Below are 13712 nucleotides of genomic sequence, written 5' to 3'. Positions count from 1 at the left end.
ACTTAATGGTTTCTGCAAAGCTGACCCGTCGAGAACTTTTCCGACTTCTTGTTGTGATAAAGTCCTAAGGAAAAAAAAAAGATGGCATTATTTTTTTAAGATAAAGCCATTATAAACTAAAACTCAAGAGCATTATATACAAAAAACAAATTTTATTTTTAATTAACTTGGCACAGTACATTGCAAGAGAATTAGCATGTGACTACTGAGAGAACAACAGTCTCATAGGCAAAAAGACCTGAATTCAAGTTTTGAATCTTTCTTCTTTAAACTCTTGTCTTCTGTCTTAGTATCATTTCTAAGACAGAAGGGCTGCAAAGGGTAAGTAATTGGGGTTAAGTACCTTGCTCAGGGTCAAACAACTAGGAAGTGTTTACAGTTACATTAGAACCAATGTCTAGGTCTGGCATTTTATCCACTAAGCCACTTCTTGATATAAGGGCAGAAACCTTTCTATATTTGAGAACCAGCAAAGATTATTTTTTTTGCATTCAGGAGTTTATTTTACTAGTGCCATAAGAGATACAATGGGGAAACCTAAGCCCTGAGGCTGATAATGTGGCTGATGTAGGATAGCCTGGGATGATATAGACACTTAGTAATTTGTGACTTGTGATTCCACTTTATTGATCAAATAGTGACCTCAAACTATTTTTACTTTAACTTTCTTATACTAGTTCAACTAAGAATAACTTGGGAGTTCCCTCTCCATGTTACCTAATAAAGTTACTTTACATTTTACAAATATTAAAATCTAGCAAGGTCATTTGTAAAAGCATTACCATCGAAGACCCACCTGACCAATTTCATTTCCACTTCTTATGTCTTGAAGAGGACTCCGTGGGGGTTTCAAGATCTAAGGGATACATTTAAAATTATTCAAGTTATTCAGGTATATTCCCTGGAAATCAATTCATTTTTAAAGGATTATAGGATCTAGGATTTAAAGCTGAGGAAGATCTTTGAGGTAAAATCAATCCAAAGAGCAATAAGGTATAGCTGCTAAAAAAAAAAGAAAACAAACAAACAAAACCCCACAACTTTATAACAACTCCCAATAACTAACCAAATACATCTGATTCATCAGTGCTGAGGCCAGAAGGTAATTAAAATGTTTAAGAATTAGTAAGGGCTTACTTAAATTAAGTCACATAAAATATACTATTTTATTCTAAGAGGCATGTAGGTTAATATACACTGCATTTCTGAAGCATAGTTCTTTTCACCATCTAAGTCATTCAACAGTCTCCTGATTTTTACTGAAAAGGATGGCTTATGTCATTTAATAAATCACTTTAGCTTTAAAATGTTATGCTACCAAGGTTTCTCTATAGACACCTATAAACTTAAGTGTTCCTTTACAGCATTCAAAAGAGAAGCCAAATTTTTTTTGTACATAAGAAGCTAGGTACTAGTGAATAATTTTATTTTTTCTCACCAACTATCATCAGCTTTGGGAGGAAAATCTCAGATAAGAATGAAAATAGCCTAAGCCAGAGAGAAAAAGTTGAAGGCAACAAGATTGGGTCAGAAAAATTCATACCCATTCCTTCTATCCAAGACTTTTAGGAATGCCTGGGGTCCTAAAAATGCTGAGTAGGGCTTTTTCAAAAACAGTGCTAAATGCAACAAGGCAATAGCTAATCAGTTATTTAAAGCTATACTCAGGTGGTTGTTTTTCAGTCGTGTCCAACTCTTTGTGACCTTGTGGAATTTGTCTATGGGATTTTCTTGGCAAAGATCCTGGAATGATTTGCCATTTTCTTCTCCAGATTGTTCCCATTTTACAGATGAGGAATGAGACAAATAGGAGGCAGGTGACTTTCCCAGGATCACATAGCTAGAAAGTGTGTAAGGCCAGATTTGAACTCAGATTTTCCCAATCCCAGGTCAGGTCCTCTACCCACTGTACCTAGCTGCCCCAGGTACAATAGTTTTACTGATTGCCAGACATGACTGTCAACTATACATAATCCTTAAAGGGAAAAGGGGAGAAATTTAATTGGTTTGGCAAACTCAGTATCTTTAAGTGACTTAGAGTCCTGTCTTTTATCCCTGCTCTTTCTTACATACATTTTATTCTTCCCATAAGGACAGTATTTAAATCACAGAAGACATTATAAATAATTTCCTTTCATTTTTGGTAACTTAGATAAGTGAAAACACGTTGGCACTTTTCTAGAAATCCAACCTTGGTTCTTGACAAAATTTTAATAATGCTCTCTTGATAACCTGGAACAAATTCTGTAAAACAGGAATAACTACTCTCTGGATCCACCATCAAATAATTGAAAATATATGGGAAAATCTTTAATATCAAAATGTTTTGTGACTTTCCTATAATCTAAATAGAGATAACTTCTTAACCAGTTAATTAATCAGCCTTGAAACCCAATTGTCCATTATTTTTTTACTACCATAAAGCAACAAGTACACATTTGTTCCATATTTGTTTTGTTAAATCTATAGGTGATTACTGGCACTCTTCGTTTTTAGTTAGACCCTTACCTTCTGTCTTAATATCGATACTAAATATCAGTTCTAAGGCAGAAGAGTATTAAGGGCTGGGCAATTGGGGTTAAATGATTTGTCATATAGTTGGAAGTGTCTCAGACCACATTTGAACCCAAGACTTTCCATGTTTAGGACTGGTGTTCTGATCACTAAACCACCTAGTTTTCCCAAAACCTTTTTTTTAAAAGGGAAAACAGAGTTAAGTGACTTGCCCAGCTAGTAAATATCTGAGGTCTCTCTGATACTAAGTCTGGTGTTCTATCCCCCGTGCCATCTAGCTGCCAATACCCAGTACTTTTCCAGAGGGTCCAGAACTAGAAACAAAGTAGATGCCCCATCAATTAGATAATGGCCTAATTGTGGCACAAGAGTATAATTATTATTATTAATAGTAGTTTGATGAATAGACTGTGGACAATGGATAGATCATCATCATCATCATCATCATTAGTATTATATAATGTTTTGAAATTTGAAAAGATTTTTACATGTGTTATCTTGTAATCTCATTAGAAACAACAATACTGTTGAGAGAGGTGACATTAACGTTCCCATTTTACAGATGAAGAAATTGAAGTTGAGAAAGTTAAACAATTTGCCCAGATTCAAACAGTTGGTAAGTGCCTGATTTAAATGCAATCTGCTAGAATCCAAGGCCTATACTCTATCTACTGTGTATGTAACTGCCTTGTAATAGATAGTACTTGCACTATAAGAAATAATGAATAAGAAATAAGAAAATACATGAATGAATTAGAAACTATGAAGGGGGCAGCTGAGTAGCTCAGTGGATTGAGAGCCAAGTCTAGAGATGGGAAGTCCTAAATTCAAATCTGGCCTCAGACACTTCCCAGCTTGTGTGACCCTGGGCAAGTCACTTAACCCCCATTGCCCTTAGCACTCTTCTGCCTTGGAACCAATACATAATATTGATTCCAAGACAGAAGGTAAGGGTTTTTAATTTAAAAAAAGAAAGAAATTATGATGAATTCAAAGAAGCAGTTTGATTAATAACTGATACAAAGGAATAGTAACATACAAAAGGATTACAACAATGTAAATGAAAAGAAACAAAACACAACATAGAATGTTGGACAATTATAATGTCCAAATCTAGCCTAGGAGCCTAAAAAAGAGCACTTAAAAAAAAAAGAAAAAAGAGTACCAATTTCCTTTATCACAGAAGTGGTGATCTATGGATATGAAATTTGCATATAACATCAGATTAATCCAATCTGTCTGTTTCATTTTGGTTAAGTACTTTTCTTTTTCTTTTTAAGTCCTTATTACGAGATACTCACTGGGGTGGCAATAGGGCAGGGATATAGTCAGAAAAAAATGTAATATATAAAAAAAATGACACCAATAAAACTAAAATTAAATTTTTTTAAAGTCAATAGGTTATATACACTGTTGAAAAACCAAGAAATGTATTAAAGTTGGCTTTACTTACTGAAGAACGTCGTCTTCTGCTTGTCTTTTCTTTGTGGTCACTGGAAGAAAAGACAGACTAGATCAAAAATCTTCATGCAATGTAATAAGGAACTGTTTTCAGCATATGATATCACTGCATCTATAGCATGTTTCTAACCTGGTCAGTACTACTTTAAAATTAAGAAAGTTTAACTTAACTACCTTGGCAGCACATAACAGATACATTAGAACTTCACTAATATTTCATTTTACCTACAAAATATACACCAATAATTTATGAGGTCAAGTTCATAAAATACATACTGCTCCTCCAAGACAATGTAATATGACATAATCTACTATTTTTGGTCAAAGAAATCTGCTCATATATAAAATACTATAGCAAAAAAGGTTGTGATTTCAGGACTTTTATTCTTTGCCTCTGAAATTGAATAGAAAAAAAAGATTTCAAAAGTTAACGGTCCTTACTAATTAAAAAACTATTTATCTCTGGTAAAGAAAGTAATAAAAGTATCTTATCTTTTCAGATGAAAGCAATGAATGAACTTACTTTCCTTCACTGGGTTCTGGGCAAAATCCATCCATTTTTGAAAAGCTATTTTTCAGGTAATAACTGCCCTGTACAAGAAATAGAAAGGAAAAAGAGAAAATATGATACAGAAAACACATTAATTTCTATCTCAAACTTATAGACTAAGGAAGAAAACAAGAAGAGAAAAAATTAAAGAATTTTTTTTTTTGTTAAGGGACAATAAACTCTCAATCTACAAAACTTCTAACACACTAATGCACTACCTGAATTAACATATGCATTACTCTGAGAGGTCAAGGTAAAGGTAGAACTTAGCAACCTTTATTTCAGAGAAGCAGTAGATGAATTGATGGCATCAAAGATGAGCTCAAATGCTGTCATTTCCAAAAAGCCCTTACTGATTCCCAATTCTCAAGAAAAACTGAAATGTTTTTTATTACCAAATTTGATATAATTTACACATTTCTTATGAATTTGCTACTCTAATTTGTAGTACATTTATCTATAAAGATATCTTATTTTTTCTTATTAGACTCTAAACTCTTTGAGGGCAAGTACATTGTATTTAAAGTCTATATCCCCAGTAATTAGTACAGGACTATACACCCTTTATAAACATTTTATTGAATGATTCTCTTTAGAGATTTTTAAAATATCTTACATAAAGTTATTTATTGTTCCAGCTGGAATGAAATGAATTTTATTGGTTCTACAAAAAAAAATTTGGCTTAATATGAAGGATTATATAACAACCAATGGAGAGCATTCTTAGACATAGAATTTTCTTAAAATGGAACATATCAAGAGCTTTTTTTTCTAAACTACATAAGCAACTGTTCTTATAACTGTAAGCTAATACTAAATAAACAAATTTTCAGATAACTGGTGATTTTTGCACTTTTTAAAGCAAAAAGAAAAATATGCAAGCAAAAGATATAATCTTACTATATGCAGTATCATGTTCATACACAACAGGAAACCATATCTAAGCAACTTGACACAAAGAACTCAATCTCTAAAATGAAATGGAATTCTGCTAATTTTTGAATTTCCATTTCAATGGATTCAATTAGTTGGTAATGTAGCATATAAACTCAAGTTATGCCAGTGATATATTATGGACAACATATTTAATTGAAAATATACCCATGACCCCAAACTTCCCAGAAAACACCAACATATGCCAAAAAACTTCAGATGATAAAAAAACAACTTCATGTGATAATTATTTAACAATTTCTTGGTGATGTTGTGTCTTGAAGTGCCTCCATCATAATTATACAAATATGTTTATTCAATGACCAATTTCAGAGAAGGCTTGCAACTCCTTTTTCTTGGTTGAAAGGTGGGAGACTGCAGGTGTAGAATTTTGCATATTCTGTGAGATTTGATAGCTTTGTTGGTTTGAGTTTTACTCAAATTTTTCTTTCTTACAATTAAGGGCTCAAAGGGAAGGCTATTATTGTGTTATTTTTTTAAAGGCTAAGTGAAAGTTAATAAAATGGTGAAAAAATATGTAAAAGGTTATGGAAGATGTCAATATGTATTGATTTCAGGAAGTATCTTTACAGTTGCCTTTTTTAAAACATCGAATCCCTAATATGGGTTTATTTTCTTATGATTTGCCCTTATTAAGAGAAAAGTTCCAGGGATAAGAAGAAATTTAATTTGCTTTGTGTTAACTGAAATATATTGTTGCTACAATTTTAGAACCATTTATTTATGTAATAAAATTTCTTATACTTGCTTCCCAGAATTCCTGATTCCTTCATTCTCTGCTCCCCACTTTTTCTGTCACATCCATATTGCCAAAACTTCTAGATTAGGGGAAAAAGTCTAGAAAGGTCACCTTTCTGGTGACTTTTTTTCAATTCTTTGCCAGATTTTTTCCTATCGGTATCATCTAGTTTTCATTCCTTGTCAAGATCTTCACTATTCTTCACTTATATTCATTTTCTAGAGGCACTCAACTGGGATTCTGGTTTCAATTATCACCTGTTCTAATAACTCCCATATACTTTCTTGGCCCTATATCTATCTCCCTAGGTGGACGGTCCATAGCTAAGTACAATTTACGTCAATAATTTGTCATTTAATTAGAGTGGATACTCCCTCCACAGAGCTAGATCAAAATCCACTTTCATTTTCAAGAGTTGCTATGGATGAAAAATTCATAATCCTGTAGTGAACTTGGTGATAAGCCTCTCTCAACCCAGTTAGACTGTTCTTCAGACAACAGGCATGCCAAGTATGTTGCTGAAGTTTTTCTATCTTAGTAGCAGCTGCCAAGGCTTGTGTTCTATTGGCTTAGCCTTTGAAAATCTGGTTACCTCCATTAGAAGGCCATCACATGTTAAAAAAAAAAAAGTAATCTGAATTTCAAAGCTTTTTATTTATAATGCTTGAATTTCAACAATTCCACTTACTTACTCTGATCAGTTAGTTGGACACAATTTGGGACCCATAGATATAAGGAAAGGTAAAGAAGCCTCAAAATTTAACAATCAATTGTTTTCATCGAGGGAGGAAAAAAGGATAGAAACTATTAATTTTCCAGATTGCCAATCCTGGGAAAGGGAATCAATCAATCAAAAAGTACCTAAGAACCTACTATGTGCAAGTACTACATTAGATATCAAGGATATGAATACAAAGAATTAAACAAAGAGGGTAGACACATTTTAAGGAATTCGTTTAGAATTAAGAAATTTCTACCATATCCTCACTTGGAACCTATTCAAGAATATAATAAAACATTTTTAAAAAATACAAAATAAAAAACCTTTTAAAGTATTTCTCCAATGTTTTACTAAAGCAGACATAAAGGAGGGATTTCTAGGACTGAGTAAAGCCAAGCAAGATCTAATGATATTTGCTTTGGGAGCTCCTAATACTTGGACAGAAGGGGCTCAAAGCACCACAGATAAAAGGATTGACCTTAATTGCTACAGGTATAGGATCTTAGCTGGAGAAGCTACTTCCTGCCACTCAGTCATAACTTTTACAGTTAAGAACTAATTACCTTAGTCTCCTCAATTGATATCATTCTATCATGCTAGTCATTAAGCTAATAATATTAGAGCAGTTTTAAATTCTTCATTCTCCCTTCCAACCTCTCCTCAATTAGCCCCATTTTTCTTTATGTCCAAACTTCCCATTATAGTTTGACCATGTCTTGCCTGAATCTATCAAAAGTACTGAGTAGCTTATTAAGTATACAATACTACAAAAGACATATATTATATACAGTGCCTTGGCCTTCTTGAAGTTTACAATGTAGATGGGGAAACAAGACTAAAATAAATTAAGGTTCAAGCTTATAGCATGTACTAGCTGCTAAACTACATGGGTCTTGACTATAGAAGTTCAGAAGAATTAAGTATGATTTGAGGTTGTCTAAAAAGACATTTGTGGTAGAAGAGATTAAAATATTTCAGGAGCTGGCTAACAGGTCTCCTTGCTTTTAGTTTATCTCATTATAATACAGTCTTCTTTATGCACTCTAAGCACAGCTATCAGAATAGTCTTTATTTTTGTTATTTTACTGCCTGTGGCTCCTTACTGTGTCAAAGCTAACCCCACCCCACATCCTTTCTATTTCCAATTTCTTTTCTTCCTACTTTCCAAAACAGACATGCTACTCTAGTCAAGCCAACCTATACATATATTGGTGACTTCTGCCTCAGTATCTTTATTTATATCATTCTTCCCCACTGGTATGCATCCCTCTTTCTGACAACCTATGTCCTGGCCTCCATCTTTACTCCATACCTCCATAACCCAGAACTCTGAAAATCCTCTCTCTGACCACAAACTATTATCCTTCAATTTCTGCCTTGCCTCTTCTAAATCTATTTTCAGTCTTTGCCATGATTAAACCCCTTCACTTCTTCCTAGATTTAAACCTGGAAGGGATCTCAGAAGCAATCTAGTCTCCCAGTCAATCAGACCTGCTCTGATATTCCTCCACAATCTTGATCAACCAATTCAGTGACAAAGTGTAGGCTATGCTTGAATTCTTTGCCCTCTTGTCCTATTGACAATCATGCCCTCCCAAACCTGATTACCTTTTACCATTCATCCTGTTTCTACTTACACACTCCTGAATACTCCTGAAAAAAGTATTGCTGTACTAACTAGAATATTGGTTTTCTAATCTCAACCAGGGCCTCACTGCTCTAAGAAAATCCTTTTTTCCTTTCCTGATTTAATTCCCATTATGCTCTTCAAACTTCATTCCCAGGGCTCTTATGTAGTACTTCCAGCCTCCCATCAGAGGGCCTCAACTCCTACTTTACTGAGAAAACAGAAGCTATCATTTGCAAACTCTCCTCTCCCATTCCAAATCTCAAAACACATCTTCATCATCTCCATTCTCTCTTCCTTGCACCAATATCTGATGTAGGATTGGGTCATCTCTCTCCATGTCACCTCTACTGGTGGCTCTTGAACTCATTCCCTCTTATCTCATCTGTAAAGACATGTGTATAATTCTCCCTCATTTTATCTCCTTATCCACTGGAACATTCCTCTCCAACTATAAACATACTCAAATTTCTTCAAACCTTAAAAAATTTTCACCTGTCTCCACCTTTCTATACTATATCTCTTCTCTCCTCCACAGTCAAACTCTTAAGCATTGTCTACATTTCTTTCCTACATTTTCTCACCCACTCATTTTACAATCTCTTGCAATTTGTCTTCCAAGCATATCTCTAGATTCCAACTCTCCAAGGTTACTGATAATCTTTTATCTGATAAATCTCATGACTTTAAAAAAAATACTTATCCTCTTATATTTTTGCAGTTTTTGGCATTGTTGACCTCCCTCTTCCACCTGGGCACTTCTTCCTCCTTTGACTTCCATGACATTGCTCTCTCTTAGCTCTTCTCAGTTACTTTTTCAAGACCATCACCCTGCTCCAAATGACTAAGCTTGATTATCTCCCAAGGAACTGCCTTGGGTCCTCTACACTTCTGCCTCTATATAATCTCCATTCCTGTGTTACCAATTCTCTGCTGAAATCTCTACCTGAATGTCCCATAGGCATCTTATATTCAATGTCTAAAACAAAATTCATATATAATCCCCTCCCTGTCCACCACCCCAAAAAAACAAACCAAATCAAATAACTCTTCTCTAAACTTTCATATTTCTGTTGAAGGCACCATATCCTTATTACCAGTTTGGAAACCACTAAGTTATTCTCAACTCATTACTCTTTCCCATCACCCATATTCAGTCAGTTGCCAAGTCCTGATTGTCCCTCTACAACATCTCTCAAATTAGTACCTTTTTTTACCCACAAAGCATCTCCCCAACTTGAAGCCCTTATCACCTCTCACTTGGACTATTCCCAGTCTCTTAATTGATCTCTTCGCTTCAAGTCTCTCCTCTCTCCAATATCTTTCGCAGAACTGCAAAACTGTTATTTTTAAATACATTTTTGCTCATATTTAATGGTTCTTAATCACCACACAGTATCCCACATAGTCCTCCCAGAGAGTCCTCCCCTATAATAAATAGTATTTTTTGGAGAGGAAAAGGGGGGGGGGGGGCGGAAGGAGTCAGTACAATTGATTGATACAGTGAAAAAGTCCAAAAATATGCTCAATATGTAACACCTGTGGCTCTCTCACATCCATAAAAAGATATGTTGGGAATGTCTTCTCATACCTCTTTATGAGTCCCACTTGATCTTTATAATTTTGTTACATTTACTTTTGATTTTTTGGTTTGTTGTTCTTTCCACTTAAATTGTAGTGATTGCTGTGAATATTGTTTTCTTTGTTCCATTTAGTCCACTGTGCTTTAGGTAATACAGTTCTTTCGATGCTTTTCTGTATTCATCACACATCATTTCTTATGGCACAGCAATAATTACATTCACATTGTACAATTTGTTTAGCCGATTGCCAATCCCCAATTGATGGGCATCTATTTTGTTTCCAATTTTTATCTATCACAAAAAGTATTGCTATAAATATTTTGGAGTATATGGGAGCTTTTTTTCTTATCAATGGCTTCCTTAGGGTATAAGCTCAATAATGAGTTTGTGAATCAAAGGGATATTTTACTCACTTTATTTGTAATAAGTCCAAATTGCCTTCCAAAATGGTTCAGTTTCTTCTTTTGAGAACTGTTTGTTCATATCCTTTGACCTACTGGATCTACTGGAAAATGGCTATTAGTCATATATTTATTTATTTATTAACTTTCTATATCTTGGATTCTAAGCCCTTATCAGAGAAATCTGATACGATTCCTCCCCCAACCCCATTTGACCACTTTCCTTCTTATCCTAATGTTGTCTGTGCAGACAGGTTCAAGTTTCCCTCTTTTGCTGTAAACACAGTATTAGGTTCCTTTATTTTTTTAAGGTGCCCTTGTTTCCACTGGCTCTCCACCCTTGATAAACTCTTCTTGTTTAATATTATTCCCCCATCCTCTCCTCCCCTTCAGCTAGTTCTGTTCCTTAGTTTTTGATTCCCCTGCCCCTGGCTTTTCTAGAAAGGAGTTCTCTCACTGTCTTCATTATCCATCTTCACTTTCTATTTACTCTAGATCCCATTCTCATTTATGTAGCACTCACTATGTGCCAAGTACTGTACTAAGTGCTGTATAATTATTATCTCATTTAATCCTTACAATAATCCTGGGATTAAGTGCTAATACCCATTTTACATATAAGAAAACTTGAGGTAAAGAGAAGTTAAGTGACTTGCCTAGGATCACACAGCAAGTAAGTATCTGAGGCAAAATTTCAACTCAAGTTGGACGATTTTTTGCCCCAGCTAACACTGTCTGCCCCATTATGGAGCCCTTCCTCCACCCCTTTCTATACCCTCTTAAGAACCATTCCCCACACACACACACACATTTGCCTGGAAATCTCCATGTTTAAACTCTCCTTCTCCAGGTGACAGTTACCCCTGGAAGGTCCAACTCTACTTTCCTCCCAAGTCAAGCAAACTTTTCAAACACCAAATCCTTCAGATCTCATCAAACGTAAGGCTCTCACTTCCCTTCACCATTCAATAGCTCTCTTCACTCAGAAACATTCAACAGTAGAACCAGCTCTCACTTCCAAGGTAAGGCCTCCTTCTTTTCCCTCTCCTTTTCAATGTTTCCCCCCTTTTCTTCACCCATTCCCCTGTAGGCTCTTAGATTTCTAAAATCACAAAGGTCACCTTCTTCTCCCTGTTAGTCCTTGATTTGACCCCACTTCATCACTGACTCCTTTCTAACCTCCTATTTCTCCCTGCTTCTTTTATGTTGTAGCCCCATAAAATAAGCATTTACCTGTAGGCAGGGTGTTACCAGATTTTATCAATAATATTCTGTCTGCCTCTTCACTGTCATCTCTATCAGATTTCCTCCTTCACCCAGCTCCTTGTATACATAAGTCTCTTCCTGGTCTCTCTATTGTCACTCTGTTGCTGTTACTGTCCTTGCCTGCTTCATATATATTCATTCCTGCACATCTCAGTTTGGGCTATTGAATGGGCATATAATCTTTTCAGTTCTGGCCTTCATCCTAAAAATGCTTCAAAGTCTTCTTTATTACTGAATATCCATTTCTTTTGTCCTGTGTGTTTAAGCTCAGATTTGTAGGATACATCATCCTGGGGTATGTCTTGAGTTCCATTGCCCTGGAATGGAAGAAAAGTTATTCCTTCTTCCTTTGTCTAGCTGGTATAGAATAATCTAGCATTACTTGAAGGTCTTTCTCCTGATGGCTTACAGAATTTGTTTCTGAATTGAACCATTAAATTTAACTACTAAGTGTCTTAGAGTTTGCTGCCTTGGGCCCACCCCCACCCCTCACCCCCGGTGATTTATGAATTCTTTCAATTGGAATTTAATTTTCTATGTTTAGAAATTCTGGGCAGTTGTCTTCTATTATCTTCTTCATTAGGGTGTTGAAGTTTTTTTTTTTAATCCTGTCATTTGGTGGGGGGGGGGGGGGGGAAGACCTATAATCCTTAGGTTGTCTCTGTCCATCTTATCTTCAAATTCAGTTATGTTTTGCTTGCATAATGAGCTGATTTTCTTTTTGTTTCTTGATTTCTGGGTTGTCTTTCAGTTTTGTATATTTACGTTCCCAATCTATGTTCCTTGTTTGGGGGGGGGGGGGAGAGGGGTAAAGCTTACTATTACAGGTTCAAGCTTTTCTATTGTGTTTATAATTTTTATTGTAAAGGACATAAACTCTACACTCATATTTCTCATTTCTCTTAAACCACTCAGGAACAATGTCTTCTGGTTCCATGGTTTCCTCAAATTCCAGAGTCCTCATCAACTATTGAATCATTTTCCTTTGTTTTTCACTATGTATTCACAGATGACTGGACTTTTTTTTTTAATCAGATTGGGAGGATATAGTTCTTTCTACTGTTATCATTTTTCCTGTTGATTTTTTATGTTTGTTCTCAAGATCTTTAAGCTTTCTTTTTCCCGGATTTTTTGGTACTTTTAGCCCCAACTCCTCAGCCCCTACCCTTCATTTTCCTTGTCACTCACTTCCTAACTCCCTCTTCACTGATGGTTTCCTTGAAGACTGAATCACAAAGGGCCTCCTCCTCCTCCCAAGATGAACATACATATCAAGGTTTCACCAAGCTAGATCTCTGTTCCAAGTGCCTTTTCCATGATCAAAACTAGCTGCAACTGGATACTATATTCTTCTCTCAGGTTTGGTGGAGTGCTACATAGCTGCCACATGCATGATGTCCTATCCTAGCAATTCATCCAACTATCTGTTTCTCAGTTCTAGGACCCAGGACCAAAAGTTCAGATCCTACTTTCTAGGGCATGGGCAGAACCTGTTATCCTAGCACTATTGCTTCTAGATAGCTGCCTCTGTCAGGTTTCTGATTCTAAAGGGCTGAGGCCAAGCTGACTGTTTAAGACCAGAGGAAACTTCTTCAGCCTGGAGCTGAGGAATCTCTATGAAACTGGAAAGAGGAAGAGGGGAGTGGGTGCCAGAGGTAGGTCTCAATGTAAGCTGGTGTCATGTTCTTCAGTCCATTAGTGCAATCTAGCTGCCAGTAGCATGGAAGGAAAAGAAGGGGTGCTAAATGAGCTCAGGTTCGGTGAACCTTAGTTCCTGGGTTTTGGGGGATTAAAAAAATTTTTTCTTTTGGATTCTGGGTATCCCAATCATGAAAACAGCTGAAGTTGTGCTATCTTCAGCACATAATTTCTATTTTGGAGAGACTTGCGAGGTTT

At 35.6% G+C, this 13712-nt stretch overlaps 1 protein-coding gene across 6 annotated transcripts in view; it reads right to left on the bottom strand.

Moving 5' to 3' along the window:
- Positions 1 to 13712, bottom strand: part of KNL1 (kinetochore scaffold 1) — a 113257-nt gene that overhangs the window by 95618 nt on the left and 3927 nt on the right. For 4 of the 6 annotated variants that reach the window (XM_007480052.3, XM_007480055.3, XM_016427801.2 and 1 more), the window contains exons 2-5: positions 4499 to 4566; positions 3968 to 4007; positions 797 to 856; positions 3 to 64 (exon numbers count right to left, since the gene is read on the bottom strand). In XM_007480052.3, the coding sequence (XP_007480114.2) occupies positions 3 to 64; positions 797 to 856; positions 3968 to 4007; positions 4499 to 4566 (230 nt within the window). Of the gene's footprint in view, positions 1 to 2; positions 65 to 796; positions 857 to 3967; positions 4008 to 4498; positions 4567 to 10562; positions 10655 to 11783; positions 12134 to 13712 lie in introns of all 6 variants that reach the window. The other 2 variants (XM_056810277.1, XM_056810278.1) reach the window with 2 other exon arrangements.

This window comes from Monodelphis domestica, chromosome 1 (assembly GCF_027887165.1).
Source record: "Monodelphis domestica isolate mMonDom1 chromosome 1, mMonDom1.pri, whole genome shotgun sequence".
Classification (NCBI taxonomy): domain Eukaryota; kingdom Metazoa; phylum Chordata; class Mammalia; order Didelphimorphia; family Didelphidae; genus Monodelphis; species Monodelphis domestica.
The sequence above is the reverse complement of the archived record's forward strand: the minus strand, read 5'-3'. Positions and strand labels throughout refer to the sequence as shown.